Here is a 21,969-nt window from a genome sequence, read left to right on the forward strand (position 1 = left end):
TTGATATTAGCCTGTGCTTACTGAGACAGTTCATACTAAAATGTATCTTAAAATATAGTAGATGGTTAGTTAAATCAGAACCTAGTAAACCTACTCAGAAGCAGGTGAAACTTACCTGCATGTTAAATATCAGTACTTTTTACAAGTTACTTAAAATCCTCTCAACAACCCCAATGAAGTATTATGGTCGAGTTTTTGAGATCAGGATACTGTGGCTCAGAGGAGTTGAGTAACCATAAAGAGACAGAACCAGACTCACCTGGGTCCAAAGACCACTGTGTTCCAACTGTAGATGTGGCACATTCAGGTGAAAGAGATGATATATTTTGTGTGTGTGTGTGTGTGTGGGGGGGATAAATGGTTTATAGTAAAGTTAATATAGTTGTTGGTACATGTGTAAAATCTCTCAGTTTTCTGCAAAACACTCTGGTCCCCACCCTCCCACCTAGGTCCTAAGACAACTAAGAGAAAGACAGAGAAAGAGACAGACAGGGAAAGGCACCACAACACCATTCCATTATCCACGGAGTTCCCTTGGTGCTGTCTATGATGCTGCCATGTGGTACCAGGGAGCAACCCCAGGACCTCACGGATGACAGGGTAGGTGCTTTGCCCACTGAACTCCTCTCTCCTGACCCTGAGATAGTTAGTAGTTTTACTTACTCATTCTATCTTTTTCTTTTTAGAGGCAGATAAATAGAGGAACCAAAGTTTCCTTCAATGAGCTGGGGGCCAGGCTCAAATCTGGGTCACTGTGTGTATGGTAAAGCAGTGCCCTACCCAAGTAAACTATTTGGCTGGTCCTCATTCTATCTTTAAATGCTTCCATTTACTCATCTAGGCAGCTATTCCCAGACTTTCGGTTTCTAAAGATAAAAACATAAATCACTTTGTGAATAAATGAAATGTACCTTTCTTTTAAGATTCCTGAGAAGCCTTGATGAGAACTTACAAACTTGGTGATGCCGACATCAAGTTCAGTGAGTCCATGCTTCATCATGTCTGCAAAACTCTCAGTCTCCTCCTCTTCCTCACCATCCTCTGAAAGGCCATCTTCCTCCCCTTCTTCCTCTTCTTCTACCTGAGCATCAGCATTCTGCTGATTCTCTTCCACACTGACAGCTCTGGGCAATCCAGGAACATGTCCACCACTGGGTGGACAGTCATTCTCTGCTCTGTCTTGACCTTTGGTCAGAGAGCATTCCGAGACCTTCTGCCTTTTGGCTTCCTCAGCTGAGGTCACACTGTCATTATCTTCGACAGCCTGTGATCCACGTTTCATTGACATGCCAGTCACTTCTGCCATTTCCATTTTGAAGACTCCAAGAAAACATTTAAGAGAACCTTTCAGGAAGGAGGAAAGCAGGATTAACAATAATTTTTATAGCGAAGTGGGTTTCGACAAAGAGAAATATTAACTTTGTTTATAGAGTCCTAACTCTTGTTTACTAAAATAAAAATGTTACTCTCAAGGATTATCTTTTAAAAAATTAAGAAAGTAAAGGATTTGCTGCAAGGACATACATCTCAGTGCTTTATTTCTAAAACACTCTTGAAAAATTATTTCAGGGGGCCGGGTGGTAGTGAGGTGGGTTAAGTGTACATGTCACGATGTGCAAGCATCGGCATAAGGATCTTGGTTCAAGCCCCCGGCTCCCCACCTGCAGGGGGGGTCACTTCACAAGTAGTAAAGCAAGTCTGCAGGTGTATATCTTTTCCACCTCCTCTCTGTCTTTCCCTCCTCTCTCCATTTCTCTCTGTCCTATCCAACAACAATAACAGTAATAAAAACAATAATAATAATAACAACAATAAACAACAAGGGCAACAAAAGGGGAAAACCAGCCTAAAAATTATTTTAAAAATTTTTTTATAGGACAGAGAAAAACAGAGAGGGAAAAGGGGATACAGGAAGAGGGAAAGAAAGACACCTGCAACAGTGCTTCACTGCTTGTGAGAATATTCTCTCTGCAGGTATGGACCAAGGTTTTGAACCTGGGCCCTTGTGCGTGACAATGTGCGCTTAACTGGGTAAGCTACCACCTGGCCCCTTAGTGCTGTTTTAAAATTGAAATATAACCGACAAATAATAGGAGTGAGTAAAGAATTTGAAAAAACTGTAATCAGAAATGCAGGAACAACAAATAAGAATATGGAAGAAAATACTAATTACCTCATGGTTATTAGAGAGCTGAAAGCTGAAATCGCTGAACTAAGAATGCAACTAGCTGAACAAGCTAAAACAGTATCAGAGCAGGGCAACAAAATAGATAATCTCCAGAAAACAGTAGAGGGCAGAGAGAATAGAATCTATGAGGCTGAAGACAGAATTATTAGCAAGATTGAGGATGAATTAGAGACAACTAAAAAAGAAGTAAGAGATCTCAAAAAGAGATTAAGAGATGCTGAAAACAACAACAGAGTCCTATGGGATGACTTCAAAAGAAACAATATACGTATTATTGGCATACCAGAGGAAGAAAGAGAAGGGGAGGAAGAAAGCAATTTCCAGGCCATAATAGCTGAAAACTTCTCTAGTCTAAACAACATCAAAGACATAAAGATTCAAGAAGCCCAGAGGGTCCCAAACAGAATTAACCCAGACCCAAAGACACCAAGACATATCATACTTAGAATGGAAAGGAATAAGGATAAAGAAAGGATCCTGAAGGCTGCAAGAGAAAAACAAAGAGTCACCTACAAAGGAAAACCCATAAGATTAGCAGCAGACTTCTCCATACAAACACTACAGGCCAGAAGGGAATGGCAAGATATCTATCGAGTGCTCAATGAGAAAGGCTTTCAGCCAAGAATACTATATCCTGCTAGACTGTCATTCAGACTAGATGGAGGCATCAAAACCTTATCAGACAAGCAAAAGTTGAAGGAATCAACCATCACCAAGCCTGCCCTGAAAGAAGTTCTGAAAGGTCTCCTATAAACAACCAGACCACCACAAATAGGACATATATCAAAACACTCTAAAACTCTACAAGAATGGCGTTAAAATATCTTCAATCTTTTTTTTTTTTCTTTTTATTTTATTTTATTTTATTTTATTTATTTATTCCCTTTTGTTGCCCTTGTTGTTTTATTGTTGTAGTTATTATTGTTGTTGTTGTTGGATAGGACAGAGAGAAATGGAGAGCGGAGGGGAAGACAGAGAGGGGGAGAGAAAGATAGACACCTGCAGACCTGCTTCACCGCCTGTGAAGCGACTCCCCTGCAGGTGGGGAGCCGGGGTTCGAACCGGGATCCTTATGCCGGTCCTTGTGCTTTGCGCCACCTGCGCTTAACCCACTGCGCTACAGCCGGACTCCCAAAATATCTTCAATCTTTGATATCAATAAATATCAATGGCCTGAATTCACCTATTAAAAGACACAGAGTAGGAAGATGGATCAGAAAACACAACCCAACTATATGCTGTCTACAGGAAACCCACCTAACTCAACAAGACAAACACAGACTTAAAGTGAAAGGATGGAAAACTATCATACAAGCCAATGGCCCACAAAAAAGGGCAGGAACAGCTATTCTCATATCTGACATGATAGACTTGAAAATAGATAAGATTAAAAAAGATAGGAATGGACACTACTTAATGCTCAAGAGGATCAGTCAGTCAAGAGGACTTAACAATTATTAACATCTATGCACCCAATGAGAAGCCATCTAAATACATCAAACTTCTACTGAAAGAGCTACAGCAATATATTAACAGTAACACAATCATAGTAGGGGACTTCAACACACCACTCTCTCAACTTGACAGATCATCCAGGCAGAAAATCAATAAAGACATAAGGGAGCTAAATGAAGAGATAGATAAACTAGAACTATTGGACATTTTCAGAGTGATTCATCCCAAAAAACTGGAATACACATTTTACTCAAATCCACATGGGTCATTCTCAAGGATACACCATATGTTAGGCCACAAAGACAGCATAAGCCAATTCAAGAGCATTGAAATCATTCCAAACATCTTCTCAGACCACAGTGGAATTAAACTAACACTTAACAATCAACAAAAGATTAGTAACAGTCCCAAAATGTGGAAGCTCAACAGTACACTTCTTAACAACTTCTGGGTCAAAGAGGAAATCAAGGAAGAAATCAAAATGTTTCAAGAGTTCAATGAAAATGAAGACACAAGCTATCAAAAAATTTGGGACACAGCTGAAGCAGTCCTAAGAGGGAAGTTCATAGCTATACAAGCACACATTAGGAAACAAGAAAAGGCACAAACAAACAGCCTGATTGCACTTCTTAAAGACATAGAATAAGAACAACAAAGGAACCCTAAAGCAACCAGAAGGACAGAAATCACTAAAGTTAGGGCAGAAATAAATAACACTGAGAATAGGAAAACCATACAAAAGATCAACGAAAGTAAATGTTGGTTCTTCGAAAGAGTAAACAAAATCGACAAACCTTTAGCCAGACTCACAAAACAAAAAAGGGAGAAGACCCAAATAAATCGGATGGTTAATGAAAGAGGAGATATCACAACAGACACCGCAGAAATTCAACATATCATGCGAGGCTTCTATGAACAACTATATGCCACCAAGCCAGAGAACCTGGAAGAAATGGACGAGTTCCTAGATACCTAACAACTTCCAAAACTAAGTAAAGAGGAAGTGGATAACATGAACAGGCCCATCACAGCTAATGAAATTGAAACAGTTATCAAAAATCTTTCCAAAAATAAAAGTCCTGGACCAGATGGTTTTACAAATGAATTCTACAAAACTTTCAAAGAAGAACTAATACCTCTACTTTTAAAAGTCTTCCAGAATACTCCCTGCCAGCTTCTATGAAGCCAACATCACCCTGATACCAAAAGCAGACAGGGACACAACCAAAAAAGAAAACTACAGACCAATATCTCTGATGAACATAGATGCTAAAATATTGAACAAAATTCTAGCCAACCTGATACAGCAGTATATCAAAAAGATTGTTCATCATGACCAAGTGGGGTTTATCCCAGGCATGCAAGGTTGGTTTAATATACGTAAATCAATCAATGTGATCCACCACATCAACAAAAGCAAGACCAAAAACCACATGGTCATATCAATAGATGCAGAGAAAGCCTTTGACAAAATACAACATCCCTTTATGATCAAAACACTACAAAAAATGGGAATAGATGGAAAATTCCTGAAGATAGTGGAGTCTATATATAGCAAACCTACAGCCAACATCATACTCAATGGTGAAAAACTGGAAGCATTTCCACTCAGATCAGGTACTAGACAGGGCTGCCCACTATCACCATTACTATTCAGCATAGTGTTGGAAATTCTTGGCATAGCAATCAGGCAGGAGCAAGGAATTAAAGGGATACAGATTGGAAGAGAAGAAGTCAAACTCTCTTTATTTGCAGATGACATGATAGTATACATGGGAAAACCTAAGAAATCCAGCAAGAAGCTTTTGGAAATCATCAGGCAATACAGTAAGGTGTCAGGCTATAAAATTAACATTCAAAAGTCAGTGGCATTCCTCTATGCAAACACTAAGCTAGAAGAAATTAAAATCCAGAAATCAATTCCTTTTACTATAGCAACTAAAACAATAAAATATCTAGAAGTAAACCTAACCAAAGAAGTGAAAGACTTGTATACTGAAAATTATGAGTCACTACTCAGAGAAATTGAAGAAGACACAAAGAAATGGAAAGATATTCCATGTTCATGGGTTGGTAGAATTAACATTATCAAAATGAATATACTACCTAGAGCCATCTACAAATTTAATGCTATCCCCATCAAGATCCCAAGCACATTTTTTAGGAGAATAGAAAAAATGCTACAAATATTTATCTGGAACCAGAAAAGACCTAGAATTGCCAAAACAATCTTGAGAAAAAAGAACAGAACTGGAGGCATCACACTCCCAGATCTTAAACTGTATTATAGGGCCAATGTCATCAAAACTGCTTGGTACTGGAACATGAATAGACATACTGACCAGTGGAATAGAATTGAGAGCCCAGAAATGAGGCCCCACACCTATGGACATCTAATCTTTGACAAAGGGGCCCAGACTATTAAATGGGAAAAGCAGAGTCTCTTCAACAAATGGTGTTGGAAACAATGGGTTGAAACATGCAGAAGAATGAAACTGAATCACTGTATTTCACCAAATACAAAAGGAAATTCCAAGTGGATCAAGGACTTGGAGGTTAGACCACAAACCATCAGATACTTAGAGGAAAATATTGGCAGAACTCTTTTCCGCATAAATTTTAAAGATATCTTCAATGAAACGAATCCAATTACAAAGAAGACTAAGGCAAGTATAAACCTATGGGACTACATCAAATTAAAAAGCTTCTGTACAGCAAAAGAAACCACTACCCAAACCAAGAGACCCCTCAAAGAATGGGAGATCTTTACTTGCCATACATCAGACAAGAGGCTAATAACCAAAATATATAGAGTTTGCCAAACTCAACAAGACAACAAATAACCCTATCCAAAAATGGGGGGAGGTCTTGGACAGAATATTCACCACAGAAGAGATCTAAAAGGCTGAGAAACACATGAAAAAATGCTCCAAGTCTTTGATTGTCAGAGAAATGAAAATAAAGACAACAACAAGATACCACTTCACTCTTGTGAGAATGTCATATATCAAAAAAGGTAACAGCAGCAAATGCTGGAGAGGGTGTGGGGTCAAAGGAACCCTCCTGCACTGCTGGTGGGAATGTCAATTGGTCCAACCTCTGGAGAACAGTCTGGAGAACTCTCAGAAGGCTAGAAATAGACCTAACCTATGATCCTACAATCCCTCTGCTGGGGATATATCCTAAGGAACCCAACACATCCATCCAAAAAGATCTGTGTACACATATGTTCTTGGCAGCACAATTTGTAATAGCCAAACCCTGGAAGCAACCCAGGTGTCCAACAACAGATGAGTGGCTGAGCAAGCTGTGGTATATATACACAATGGAATACTACTCAGCTGTTAAAAATGGTTTTCAGCCGATCTTGGATGGACCTTGAAAAACTCATGTTAAGTGAAATAAGTCAGAAACAGAAGGATGAATATGGGATGATCTCACTCTCAGGCAGAAGTTGAAAAACAAGATCAGAAAAGAAAACAGAAGCAGAACCTGAAATGGAATTGGCATATCGCACCGAAATAAGACTCTGGGGTAGGTGGGTGGGGAGAATACAGGTCCAAGAAGGATTCAGAGGACCTAGTGGGGGTTGTATTGTTATATGGGAAACTGGGGAATGTTATGCATGTACAAACTATTGTACTTACTGTTGAATGTAAAACATTAATCCCCCCCCCCAAAAAAAAATCAGAGTCAAAAAAAATTATAGTGTATGGGGAGTCCAGCGGTAGTGCAGAGCGTTAAACGCATGTGCTGCAAAGCGCAAGGACCAGCATAAGACTCCCAGTTCAAGCCCCCAGTGTCCCACCTGTAGGGAAGTCGCTTCACAGGTGGTGAAGCAGGTCTGCAGGTGTCTTCCCCCCTCGGCCCCCCCCTTGCGTCTTCCCCTCTTCTCTCTTTTCTCTCTGTCCTATCCAACAATGATAACATCAATAACAACAATAACTACAATATGTGGTCCGGGAGGTGGCACAGTGGATAAAGCATTGGATTCTCAACCATGAGGTCCCGAGTTCTATTCCTGGCAGCACATGTGCCAGAGTGATGTCTGGTTCTTTCTCTCCTATCTCTCTCATGAATAAATAAATAAATTCTTAAAAAAAATAACTATAGGGGGTCGGGCGGTGGTGCAGTGGGTTAAGCGCACGTGGCGCAAAGCGCAGGGACCGGCGTAAGGATCCCGGTTCGAGCCCCCGGCTCCCCACCTGCAGGGGCGTCGCTTCACAGGCGGTGAAGCAGGTCTGCAGGTGTCTATCTTTCTCTCCCCTTCTCTGTCTTCCCCTCCTCTATTTCTCTCTGTCCTATCCAACAACGAATTGCGTCAACAAGGGCAATAATAATAACCACAATGAAGCTACAACAAGGGTAACAAAAGGGGGGGAAAAAAATGGCCTCCAGGAGCGGTGGATTCATGGTGCAGGCACCGAGCCCAGCAATAACCCTGGAGGAGGAAAAAAAAAAAAAAAGCTACAATAATAAAACAAGGTCAACAAAAGGGAATAAATAAGTAAATAAATATTTAAATATATATATATATATATATATATATATATATATATATATATATATATATAGTAAGGAGCTGAGTGATAGCATATCTGGTTGAGGGCACATGTTACCATGCACATGGATCTCAGTTCAAGTCCCTATCTCCACCTAGGCGGAAGCTTCATGAGTGGTGAGTTAGTGCTGCAGGTGTCTCTTCTTCTCTCCCTTCCCTCTCAATTTCTCTCTGTTCATTTATATTATCAAATAAAAATTTAAAGTAATAATAATGAAAACTAAAAAATTAGAGGGCTGCACGGTAGCACAGCAGATTAAGCGCACGTGGTGCAAAGTGCAAGGGCCGGCTGTAAGGATCTTGGTTCGAGCCCAGCTCCCCACCTGCAGGGAGTTTGCTTTGCAAGCAGTGAAGCAGGTCTGCAAGTGTCTGTCCTCTCCTCCTCTCTCGATTTCTCTCTATCCTATCTAACAACAACAACAGCTATAACAACAACAATAATAATAACACCCACAACAAGGGCAACAAAATGGGAAAAATGGCCTTCTAGAGCAGTGGATTCATAGTGCAGGCATTGAGCCCCAGTGATAAGCCCGAAGGCAAAAAAAAAAAAAGTTTAAGGGCTAGCAAATAGTGTAGTTGCTTTGTCATGCACACAACCCAGGTACCCAGTGTACTGAGGGAAGCTTCAGTGTCTGTTTCTTTCTCTCTCTCTCTTTCTTTCTTTCAGCAGTGTTCTGCACAGCTCCTATTTATGGTGGTGCAAGGACTGAACCTGGGACTTGATTTATTTACTTATTTTTCTCTGCAGGGTATTGCCCTAGAATACACTGCTACTGGTGGTTATTTCTTTCCATTTTTCTTTATTGGATAGGACAGAGAGAAATTGAGAGGGAGGGGAAATAGAGAGGGGAAAAGAAAGATAGACATCTGCAGACCTGCTTTACTGTCTGTGAAGCGACCATCCTGCAGATGGGGAACTGGTGGCTGGAACCGAGATCCTTGCGCAGGTCCCTGCACTTTATACTCTGTGTGCTTAACCTGGTGCACCATTGCCCAGCCCCTATGGGACTTTAGAACCTAAGGCATAAAAGTGTTTTTGTATAACCATTTTATTTACCCCATTCCATATATCTCTGTCTCTACCTGAAAAAGTCAGCCTTGACAGGCAAAATAATTTGTTGTTGTTGTTGTGTAAACCAACAAGATAGCTCACCTGGGACGGAGCCTGCTTTGCCAAACTTGTGATCCAGGGTTGAACCCGCCCCTATCACCATTGGGGGAAACTTCATTACTGTGGTGTCCTTCTTCTTCTTCACCCCACCCACATTCCTTTCTATCTGAAAAAGTTGGTCCTGAGTAGTAAAGGCCCAGCAAAGACAGACACAGACACACATACACAGGCAGGCACACACACACACACACACACACACACACACACACACACACACACCCCGCATTAATATCAAGGATTGTTATTACCACCTTAGTCAGGGGTAAGGAATGTTCAGCCAACGGGCCATCTAAAGCCTATATATGGCCCACAAAAATTTCTGTCAGGCCCAAGGCAACTGCAGATGGGATTCCAAATTCAATAAAACTTTCTCATAGCAACATTAAGTGCTAATCTTCTAAAATTAGTTAATTGATTTCATTTTGCTAGAACAGAGAGAAATTAAGAGGGAAAGGGAGACAGTGAGGGGACACACACACAACTGCAGCACTGCTTCACCATTCATGGGAACTGGGGGCTTGAATCCAAATTCTCCCCCATGGTAATGTGTGCACTCAACTGGGTATACCACAGCTCAGGTCTAATTGCTGATTTTTTAAAAAAATATTTATTTTATTTATTTACTCCCTTTTGTTGCCCTTGTTGTTTTATTGTTGTAGTTATTGTTGTTGTCGTTGTTGGATAGGACAGAGAGAAATGGAGAGAGGAGGGGAGGACAGAGAGGAGGAGAGAAAGATAGACACCTGCAGACCTGCTTCACCGCCTGTGAAGCGACTCCCCTGCAGGTGGGGAGCCGGGGTTCGAACCGGGATCCTTATGCCGGTCCTTGTGCTTTGCGCCACCTGCGCTTAACCCGCTGCGCTACAGCCCGACTCCCTAATTGCTGATTTTTAAGTTGGCAATTTTCTTTCTTTCTTTCTTTAAATATTTATTCCCTTTAGTTGCCTTGCTTTTTTATTGTTGTAGTTATTATTGATGTCGTTTTTGTTGGATAGGAGAGAAATGGAGAGAGGAGGGGAAGGCAGAGAGGAGGAGAGAAAGATAGACAGCTGCAGACCTGCTTCACTGCTAGTCTGAATAATATAAATGTCCAAATGGCCGTTGGCAGAGAAGAAACAAAACCAAAACTCATTACTCCTGCCTTAAGTAGAAATCAACTAAATCAGAATATGGGAATATGGGTCTCATTCCAACTTTTTACTCTCCCCTATGTCTATACCAGTGACTTCATTAAAGAATTCTAAAAGGCTTACTAGGACAGTACTATTTTACCTATAGTACTTGGAATCATAAATCAGAAGTATCAAGCATTAATTTCAATTACTGCTTTTTTAAAAAAGGTTGTTAATAAGAGAGAGAAATACAAAGAACCAGGGCACTACTCCAGCACGTGTGATGTTAGGAACTGAATTTCAGACTCCACGCTTACAAGTCTGGTATTCTGCCCACTGTACAGCTTCCTAGCCAGTTCAACTATTCCTCCATGAATGGCAGACTATAGGTAATGACCTGGAGCCAGAGCCAGGTGCTGCCATGTGCTAAGTGGATCAATTAATTTACCTAGGTCTCAGCTTCTCTCTCTGAAAAACAAACAAAATGATGACCTTGTCAAAGGTCTGAAACAGCTGCTCCTATTGAACCATTGTGTTGATCATGAATATTTATTATGAATGATTTACACTGAAGAGCTGTCTTGCTGAATCTGAGAAAAAAAATTAAGCTTTTGTTCTCTTAGCTATGATTAGACGTAATTTTCGCCTTGAATTGCCATTTAACTTTTAAGAGATTCTCACAGCCCTGCTGACAGCACCAAATAAACAGCATTTGAGTATTTTTTAGGCTGTGTCTTTCTTGTGATTATCTATGGGCACATGCCCGAGCTCTTTTTAGTAATATACTTAATTGCAAAGGCAGGCTCATTAGCTAATTTCATGTTTGTGTTTCAAATTATCATACTTTTCATTGGTTTCTGCTGATGACCCTATCGCAGACACACTAATTACTCAAGCATATACAATGATTATGAATCACTTGATGTTTATTTGCTAAGTTCTCTCTATGAAAATATAAGCTGATTTATTGGATTTATTGGAATGTGCAAACTTCTAACAAATTAGAGCTATTTTTCATAGGCAGGAGGCTATATACATGGGGAGATTAAAATCCAATTTTGGGGGAACTAGTGAGATAGCTAACTTGGTTGGGTGTCTGTTTTACCATGTGTATGTATGCCTTAGATTCCAGCCCCTGGCCATCACATGGAAGTATGCTGGCACTCAAGGAAGCATCATTTGGTGCTCTGTCCTCGTGCTCTGTCCTCTCTCTCCCTCTCCAAGAAAAATTTGGCTTGGAGTAATGAAATAATGCATTAAAAAAAAAAAAAAAAACAAGTTACTTAGATACCAGGGTTATAGCTAGGGCGTCTTGCCTGCAAGATTTCACAGCTTCTGGAAAACTCCTCCTCCCAACCCACCCCACCCCACCCCTTTTTTTAAGGTAGAGGGCTATGACAAGGAATGAAAAACAGGGGATACAGACACCACAGCACTTCTTCACTGCTTTTGAAGTTTCCCCCATGCAGGTGCTTGAACCTGTGTCCTTTTGCATGGTAAAGTGTGTGCTCTACTGGATGAGCTATCTCCCAGTCACTTGATATATTTAAATGTGAGAAAGAGATGTTTTTGTGAATGTGGGATGAGGTCAAAAATAATTCAAGGGGGTCTGGCGGTAGTGCAGCGGGTTAAGCGCACATGGCACAGCACACATGGCACAAAGCGCAAGGACTGGCGTATGGATCCCTGTTCAAGTCCCCGGCTCCCCACTTGCAGGGGATAGCTTCACAAGTGGTGAAGCAAGTCTGCAGGTATCTATCTTTCTCTCCCCCTGTCTTCCCCTCCTCTCTCGATCTCTCTCTGTCCTATCCAAGAACAACGACATCAATAACAACAATAATAACCACAACAACGATAAAACAATAAGAACAATAAAAGGGAAAAAATGGCCTCCAGGAGTAGTGGATTTGCAGCACAGGCACCGAGCACCAGCAATAACCCTGGAGGCAAGGAAAGAAAGAAAGAAAGAAAGAAAGAAAGAAAGAAAGAAAGAAAGAAAGAAAGAAAGAAAGAAAGAAAGGAGGAAAGAAAGAAAGGAAGGAAGGAAGGAAGGAAGGATAATTCAATCAGAAAGTTAAAACAACCCTGACTGCTCAATGTGAAAGGTCTATGAAAACTGATTTTGCATTTAGGAAAATCCAGTAAGTATATGGAAGTATCTCAAAGATCTAAATAATAAATCTCTTTGGGGAAAAAAATGAAAGTGGGGAGGTGAGGGTCAAAGCTTTATATTTCTTATGGCATTAATCTATATATATTTTTTAATTATTTATTTTCCCTTTTGTTGCCCTTTTTTATTGTTATTGTAGTTATTGTTGTTATTGATGTTGTTGTTGTTAAGAAAGGACAGAGAGAATTGGAGAGAGGAGGGAGAGACAGAGAGGGGAGAGAAAGATAGACACCTGCAGACCTGCTTCACCACTTGTGAAGCGACTCCCCTGCAGGTGGGGAGCCGGGAGCTCGAACCAAGATCCTTATGCAGGTCCTTGCACTTTGCACCATCGTAACTTTAGCACATAGTAATATGTGTGCTCAACCAGTTACACCACCAGCATGCCCAGTAGTATTTCTTTTCTTTTATCTTTTCTTTTTATAAGAGACAGACAGGCTGGAAGTATGGATTGACCTGCCAATGCCCATGTTTAAGGGGGAAGCAATTACAGAAGCCAGACCTTCCACCTTCTGCACCCCATAATGACTTTGGGTCCGTACTCCCAGAGGGATAAAGAATCGGAAAGCGGTGGTCCAGGAGGTGGCGCAGTGGTAAAGCTTTGGACTCTCAAGTATGAGGTCCCAAGTTTGATCCACAGCAGCACATGTGCCAGAGTGCTGTCTGGTTCTCTCTCCTCCTAACTTTCTCATAAATAAATAAAATCTTTAAAAAAAAAAAGAATAGGAAAGCTATAATGGGAGGGGATGGGATATGGAGTTCTGGTGGTGGGAAATGTGTGGAGTTGTATCTCTCTTATCCTGTGGTTTTTTGTCAGTGTTTCCTTTTTATAAATAAAAATAAATAAAAAGTGCATCTCTCTTCCTATCCCTTCCTTTTCAATTTCTGTGTCTATCCAAAATAAATCAATAAATAAAATATTTTAAAAAGAGATACTGAAATAATATTCCCCCTCCACACTCTAAATGAGACTACCAATTATATAACATGATGAGTATTTTAAAATTTCTTTCATTAAGATGCCATATTCACTAATAAGCTTTTCTGTTTTCTTTCCCTTTTGTAGAGCCAGAAATTAGCCTGTGCTTGTTTTCCCCATTATTATTATTCAGAGAGAAAGCAGGAGAGAGATGGGGGGGTGGTGGTGGCACCATAGCAGAGGTTCTTTTGCTGAGGCAAGGCTTGACTCAGGGGCACATACCTTATCCGGTGGGCTATCTCTCTGACCTTTCACCAATAAATAAGCTTTCCTTATACCCACAACAAAAATTACATTTAGCATATTTTTAAAGATTTTATTTACTAATGAGAATGATAGGTGGAGAGATTGGGGGGGAAGTATACACCAGAGCATCACTGGCACATACACAGCCTGGGACTGAACTCATGACCACAGGCTTGAAAATCCAATACTTTATCCACTGCGCTACCACCTAGACTACAAGTATGATGTTTATTTTTAGTGCAGTGCTGGGTTGTGAACTAGAAGTCTTGTGCAAAACTGCCTCACCAGACCAATTTTTCTTCTGTATTTTTATAGGGGGAGGGGGTGACTGTAGTGTCAGGAGTAAAGAGACTCCAAAGCTCTACTCTACCACCTGTGGCTTCCCCTGGGGGTGTCCACAGTGGTCCCATATGGTTCATACCATGGGTCTACCCAGGGCGTCATGCCTGGAAAGGCCTGCACTTTACCCATGGAGTCAGTTAGCAGGTTGAAGCTTAGCATCTGTTAAATTTGCATATGACATCAACAATCTATTAATATATTATTTCCTTCAAAATAATAGTTATACTAGACTTAAAAAAATTTTTTTAATGAGCCTGGGCCTCATACATGCAAGATTTCACTTCCGCAACTCTTTTATGCAGAAGAGACACAGAGACATTGCAATGGCAGAACTGCCCCCAATGCCATGGCACTCCCATGTGTAGATTGGAACCTGGTCAAGTGCACAGCAAGGCAGGTCTCCTGTGGCCCTTGTGTTAGTCTTCATCCTCTGTAAATTTCAAAATCCTCTATAACTTCCACTTCTTTTACTTATTTTTTAATTTTTTTATTTTCCCTTTTGTTGCCCTTGTTGTTAACTGGGATCCTTACCAGGTCCTTGCGCTTGGCGCCATGTGCGCGTAACCCACTGTGCTACCCCCCGACTCCCAACTTCCACTTCTATAGGCAGAGTGCATACTACATTCTAATATGCAAAGCCATTGCCTCTACAAGATTTGCTCATTCCACAAATACTTAACTATACATTTCTTACAGATCTGGTGCTATTCCAGGCATTGGGAAAAACAGAAAATTCCTGGCCCTTACTGAACTTACACTGTAGCTGAGGCTATACCTGAGAATGAAAGTTCAAAAAATGATCTAGAGGCCAGGGTGATATCATAATAGTTAAGGAATTCATGCCCAAGGCCCCCAGATCCTAAAAAAAAAAAAAAGATTGAATAATAAGAAAAAGTTAGCTTGGGATCGAGCATGCATGAGGCCTCAGAACTATCCCCCCCCCCAACAAACAAAATCTCAGAATATGCAAACCTAAGGGTGGTAGGGTCGGCAGGGTCGGCAAAAAGCTCACTGGATAGTGCACTGCTTTGCCATATGTGCAACGCAGACTGTGGTGTCTTGCCCCTCAGTCTCTCTCACTCTATCTGAAAAATCTATCCCAGCGTGGTGAAGTCACAATGATGACTACAAACTGTTTAAAAATTAAAGAGTTGGGGTACTGGCAGTAGCGCAGCGGGTTAAGCGCACATAGTGCAAAGCACAGGGACCCGCGTAAGGATACGGGTTTGAGCCCTTGGCTCCCCACCTGCAGGGGAGTCGCTTCACAGACGGTGAAGCAGGTCTGCAGGTGTCTGTCTTCCCCTCCTCTCTCCATTTCTCTCTGTACTATCCAACAACGAACGACATCAACAATAATAACCACAACAAGGCTACAACAACAGGGGCAACAAAAGGGGGAAAAATGGCCTCCAGGAGCAGTGGATTCATGGTGCAGGCACTGGGCCCCAGCAATAACCCTGGAGGCAAAAAAAAAAATTAAAGAGTTATAGATAAAGGCTGGATGGAACATATCTTACCATGCATGAGGCTCCCCAAGTTTGAACCCCAGCACCACATGGGAGCACCCTAAAACAAGAGGAGGCCTGGAAATTCATGGAAAGAGGAAAATTGCTGTCCTCTCTTTCTCCCTATCTGAAATGAAAATGAAAGTCCTCCTAGGAGTGGTAGAATCAAGCTGGCATGAGACCCAGATGCAACAACAAAAAAGTTAATTTGTTTAAAAAAAAAAAAGGGGGGACAGGTGGTAGTGCACCTGGTTAAGCACACACATCACAATGCACAATGACCCAGGTTCAAGCCTCTGATCCCCATCTGTAGGGAGGAAGCTACACAAGTGTCAGAGCAAGGCTGCAAGTGTCTCTCTGTCTCTCTCCCTCTATCTCCCCTCCCCTATCAATCTGACCTATCCAATACTAAATAAATAAAAAATATTTTTAAGTGGTCCGGGAGGTGGCACAATGGATAAAGTGTTGGGACTCGCAAGCATGAGGTCCTGAGTTCAGTCCCTGGCAGCACATGTACCAGAGTGATGTCCTGTTCTTTCTCTCCTCCTATCCTTCTCATTAATAAATAGGGAGTTGGGTGGTAGCACAGCGGGTTAAGCACACATGGCGCAAAGCACAAGGGATAAATAATATATATTTTTTAAAAAGTTAATTTGTAATAACTATGGAAGTCATTTGGATTTTGGAGGAGACACGTAACTTTAGTGGCAGATGTGTATTTATGCATATATTTATTTGGACAGACATAGAGCAGAGAGAAATGAAGACAAGATTAAGGGAGTAAGAGAGAGAGAGAGGTGCCTGTAGCACAACTTTATCACTTGAACCTGGTCCTTGCACATTGTAACATGTATACTCTATTCCATGCATCCCTCCAAATATATATATATATATTTACATATATATATTTAAGTTATAGATATTTTGGGGTAGGTGAATTCAGAAAAGTGAGGTGTTTCTACTAACACTTCTCTAAGAATGTTACTTTTTAAAAAAGACAAAGGGAGAACCAGACACGAAAAGGCGCATCCTGGCAGATAACATCTAAACCATGAAGGTGTACTTTATAAAACAGATTTAGGAGGAGGGGGGTAGATAGCATTGTGCATATGCAAAAAACTCATGCCTGATGCTTTGCAAAAGACTTTCATGACTGAGACTGCAGGTTCAATTCCCCTAAATCTCCATAAACCAGAGCTGAGAAGTGCTTTGGTAAAAATCAATCAATAAGTGTTATTTATTTACTTATAAGGGAGATGGGAGAAAGAATCAGAGCATCATTCTGGCACATGCGGTGCCAGAGATGGAAGTAAGAGAGTCCACTGCCTCCCTGGTGTACTCTGAAACCTCTCAGTGCTGGGCTAGAGGTATGAATTTCAACAGTCACAGAAGCACCTCCTCCATCTACTCATTAAACACTGACCCAAGTAGTTTGGAGAAAACACTCTTGGTTCCCAACCTGCCCGCTCCTACAGAATAAGCAATCACTTGAAGAATGCCAGCCTAGCACGTAGTAGGTTTGCAGTGACGGCGCGCTAGAGGGCGAAAGCACGTGGGCAGGACCCTGTAGATGTATGGAAGCGGTAAAAGGCTTCGGGATAAAGGCGGTTTTTCTCTTCCGGGAGGAAGACTGTAGGGCGCTTTCTCGGGCAAAGAAAGGGAGGCGTGCATGGGATCCCTGCGCTGACAACGCCGCGGGAAAGAGGGAGGGCGCGGCGCCCCCAGGACCACCAGCCCCCGGAGAGGGGGGCTTGAGGGCGGGTTGGCACCGCGGGAGCTCTGCACCCACCCGGCTCCAGCACCGTTCCCGCAGGCACGATCCCTAAAGGATAGGTGGTAGGATCCTCGCGGACTCAGACCGCAACTGGGACGCTTTCCCAGTCCGCAATGCCGGGCCTTGGAGCTGGGGTGCCGGGCCCAGCCCAGAGCTGAGCGATGAGCCCGGGCGGCTGCAGGGAGGCTGCGCACTTACCCGGAGCCTGAGAGCGCGGCGCGGCGCGGCGCGGCGCGGGTTGGACGGCGACGGGGAGAGCGCGCAGCTTCGTTCGCGGGAGAGCGGTGGCCACGGTCACTCGCAAAATCCAGGGTTTGAGGCGGCCCAGCATAAGCAGCTGAGCCTGGGCCCCGGAACGCTGGGGTGGACACAACCCGCCAGGCTTGTACACGTGCGGCGCAGCGACGCTCTGAGGCCGGACCCTCCTCCGGGGCGGGGCTTGAGCGGCAACACAGGCCCCGCCCCTAGCCGCTGACACCCCCCCCCCCCGCGCCCCGCCCCGGCCCCGCCCCACTTCGGCCCTTTTGGCCCTACTCTAGCCCTCATGCAGTTAGGCTTAGAGGTTTTGCTTCTTGGAGGCTGGGATCTCTCAGTGGTCCCTGCACTCCGGGAGCTCTCAGGGGGTCGCACCTGGGCCGTGGTGAGGGCAAAAAAGTGATTTTTATCGTGAACCAAAGAATCCTTTCGGAGTCTTTTAAGTCTTTTTCTTTTTGGATTTGTTTTATGTGTTGGAGGAGTACCAGAGCATCACTGTGGCACAAACCATGTCAAGGACTGAAATCAGCACCTCATGCTGAACGATCCAGTAATTTATCCACTGTGCCACCTCCTAGGCTACTGGAGTCTTTTAAGTATTTAGAATTTACAAAACGATTACCTTATTAGTGTTAGATACCAGGAAGGGAGGGGAGGGGAAGCGTGGGGAGAAGGTGGGAAGGGTTGGCTAAGTTTGTGTGTATTTTATTTTAATTTAACTTCCATGGGCGCATTTCTGTTCTCTTCCACCCCTAGGATAACCACCATAGTTTTCACAAAGTCTTATCGACAATTTGATTGCTTTTTTCTTTTTAACAAGTTCATGGGTTCAGTTCTTTAAATTGCACACATGAGTAAATTCATCTGGTAGTTATCTTTCAGAGAGATGCAGGCATTTAGTAACATATATAAATGATAATGTCATTTTCTCTCCTGTATTTTAATCTTTCTTACATCTTTTTTTCTTTTTGTTTTTCTCACTCTTACATATAGTACCTGGAGGTTCTTTAATTTGGCGTTTGTGTTCAAGCACTCTTAGCTTCTTTCTAATAAGGGATTCTTTCACATAGCTTGTAGCTTCCTCCTCCTCTTCTTCCTCCTCTCCTTTTTGTTACATGCACTTAAAAAGAATCACTTTAGGGATGATGTTGTACTATATGTAAGTCCTTCGCTTGCAGCAGATCTAAGAGAACTATTTTCCCACTTTGATGTACTCCTCCAGCTTGATAGTTTCCCAATGGAATCCACTTCAAGAAACCTGATAATAGTGGTGGTGGGGGGGTGGCGCAGTGGATAAATCACTGGACTTTCAAGCATGAGGTCCCAAGTTCAATTCCTGGCAGCACATATAGCACAGTAATGTCTGGTTCTTTCTCTATTTTTTTTTTTAAATTTTTTCTTCTTACTTATTTATTGGATAGAGACAGCCAGAAATTGAGAGGGAAGGGGGAGATAGAGAAAAAGAGAGAGCAAGAGACATGCCTGCAGCCCTGCTTCACCACTTGCAAAACTTTTCTCCTGCAAGTGTGGACAGGGGGCTCAAACCCACGTCCTTGTGCATTGTAACATGTGCGCTCAACCAGGTGCACCACAACCTGGCCCCCCTCCTGTCTTTCTCATTAATAAATATCTTTTTTTTTTTTAAAAAAAGAAAGAAACCTGATAATAATGATAATAACAACTTGATCAATTGTAAGTTTGTACTTAAGTGTAAAGAAAAAGATTAATTGAGGGGCTGGGTGGTGGCACACCTGGTTGAGTGCACATGTTACAGTGAGCAAGGACCCAGGTTCGAGTCCCCGGTCCCCACCTGCAGGGGGAATGCTTCACCAGTGGTGAAGCAGTGCTGCAGGTGTCTCTCCATCTATCTCCCTGTCTATCATCCCCTTCCCTCTCAATTTCTGGCTGTGTCTATCTAATAAATAAAGATAAAAAAATTAAAAAAAGAAAAAGATTCATTGATCTATACTCTTCAAGAATCACACATTTCCCAACCTAACCTAATATCAACCACTTGATATTTTGCCAAATTTCAATCCTGAGTAAAAAACTATTGTCATTTCCAGTATACACACACACACACACACACACACACACACAATTTATTTTGGATAGAAGTTGAGAGGGAAGGTGGAGGGGGAGAGGATACATACAACAATGCTAAGAATGTTTCCCCCCTGCAGGTAGGGACCAGGGTCTTGAACTTGGGTTCTTAAAACACTGTAATGTATGTGTTCAACCAGGTATGCCACAAACTGGCCCCTTAAGTTCTTATATTTCTTTCAATAATTTATTTTACTTGTTAATTTTTTTTTATCAGAGCATCATTCGACTCTGGCTTATGGTAGTACTGGGGATTGAACCTTGGACCTCAGAGGCTCAAGCATGGAAGTCTTTTTGTATAATCACAGTACTATCTCCCTGATCCACAAATTCTTTTTTTTTAATTTTTATTATTATATTTATTTATTGGATAGAGACAGCCAGAAATCAAGAGAGAAGGGGGTGATAGAGAGGGAGAGAGACAGAGAGATACCTGCAGCCCTGCTTCACTACTTGCGAAACTTTCCTCCTACAGATGGGGACTGGGGGGCTTGAACCTGGATCCTTGCACACTGTAACATATGTGCTAAACCAGGTATGCCACCACCCAGCCCCCACAAATTCTTCCATTTCTCCTGGACTCTTTTTTTCCCTATGACACTGCTCAGACCAACTTTTTTAGACAGAGACAGAGAGGCAGAGGAAGAGAAAGAAACACTGTCATATCAAAACCAAGTGAGCAATAAGGCAGGTTCACTACCTGATGAGCTATTCCTGCAGTCTGCATGCTAGTTTTAATCCTAGCTATGTTTCAAAATCCTCCAGAACTTCTACTTTTAAATGCATCTGTCTTCCATCCTTTTAAACCTATAAGGAAGACCAGTATCTGGTAGATAGCACAGTGAGTGGTTATACCAAAGACTTTCATAGGTGAGGCTCTGAGGTCCTATGTTCAATACTTGGCACTACCATAAGCCAGAGGAGCAGTTCTCTGGTAACCAAACTAAATAAGCAATCAAACAGCAAAAAGCCCTCTAACTTTGGCAAGAAAAAGACTTTTTTTTTCTCTTTCTTTACCAGAGCACTGCTCAGCTCTGGCTTGTGGTGGTGCAGGGGATTGAACCTGGGATTTTGGAGCCCCAGGCATGAGAGTCTCTTTGTATAACCATTATGCTATCTCCCCTGCCCACACACTATGTTCAACTATGCAAAATTATTTAGGCAATTCAATTGGGTCATTCCATAAATACTTGCTAAATATTTCTTATGTGTTTAGTTTTGTCCTAGGCATTGGGTGAGAAAGAACATTTCTTGCCCTTTATAAGCTTACATTACAGTTGAGAATATATCAGAGAATAAAAAAATAAAACAAAAGCAAAACAAACAAACAGAAAACCAATCTGAGAGCCAGGGAGATAGATTGGCCTAATAGATCACCAACTTACTTGCCAGAGGCCTCCAAGAGACATTAAGGTTCATTCCCCAGCAAAACCATCTGCCAAAGTAGAGCAATGTTCTGGTTCTTTCTTTTTCTCTTCATATATATATAATTTAACTAAATGGGTTAGTTGACAAGTTTTTTCATGTCCTCAGAGTGTCATATAAAATATAAACTGAAAGGGGGTTGGGTGGGGGGCACATCAGGTTAAGCACACATAGAACAAAGCGCAAGGACCCACGCCAGGATCCAGGTTTGAGCTCCAGGCTCCCCACCGGCAGGGTTGGTTACCTCACAAGCAGTGAAGCAGGTCTGTATGTGTCTTTCTCTCCACCTCTCTATCTTCCCCTTCTCTCTCAATTTCTCTCTATCCTATCCAATAAAATGGAAAAAAATGGCCACTAGGAGTAGTAGATTCCAAGTACAGGTAACGAATCCCAGCCATAACCCTGGAGGCAAAATAAATCAATAAATATATATATATAAACTGAAATAATTCACTGAATTTATTGCATGGATGAGGAAAAGCACATATATTCTTTTTAATTATTTCCTTTCTTTCTTTTTTTCTTTCTCTTTTTTTTTTAATTTTTTTGCCACCAAAGCTATGTATGGCTGGGGCTTAGTGCCTTCATGTCCACTTGGTCGATTCCAAATTATATTCCTCCATGAGGATAATTTCTGGAACCATCCGTTCCACCCCGGTTCCATGGCTGCCAGTTCTTAG

At 42.0% G+C, this 21,969-nt stretch overlaps 1 protein-coding gene across 2 annotated transcripts in view; it reads right to left on the reverse strand.

The window, feature by feature from the left end:
• Positions 1-17,934, reverse strand: part of PUS7 (pseudouridine synthase 7) — a 71,128-nt gene extending 53,194 nt beyond the window's left edge. Inside the window, exons 1-2 of one of the 2 annotated variants that reach the window (XM_016189946.2) lie at positions 17,705-17,934; positions 912-1,344 (exon numbers count right to left, since the gene is read on the reverse strand). In XM_016189946.2, coding sequence (XP_016045432.2) covers positions 912-1,344; positions 17,705-17,837 — 566 coding nt within the window. In that variant the 5' untranslated portion in view covers positions 17,838-17,934. The remainder of the gene's footprint in view (positions 1-911; positions 1,345-17,704) is intronic. The other variant, XM_007526975.3, reaches the window with a different exon arrangement.
• Positions 17,935-21,969: the final 4,035 nt, after the last annotated feature.

The sequence above is a fragment of the Erinaceus europaeus genome, chromosome 8 (assembly GCF_950295315.1).
Source record: "Erinaceus europaeus chromosome 8, mEriEur2.1, whole genome shotgun sequence".
NCBI lineage: Eukaryota > Metazoa > Chordata > Mammalia > Eulipotyphla > Erinaceidae > Erinaceus > Erinaceus europaeus.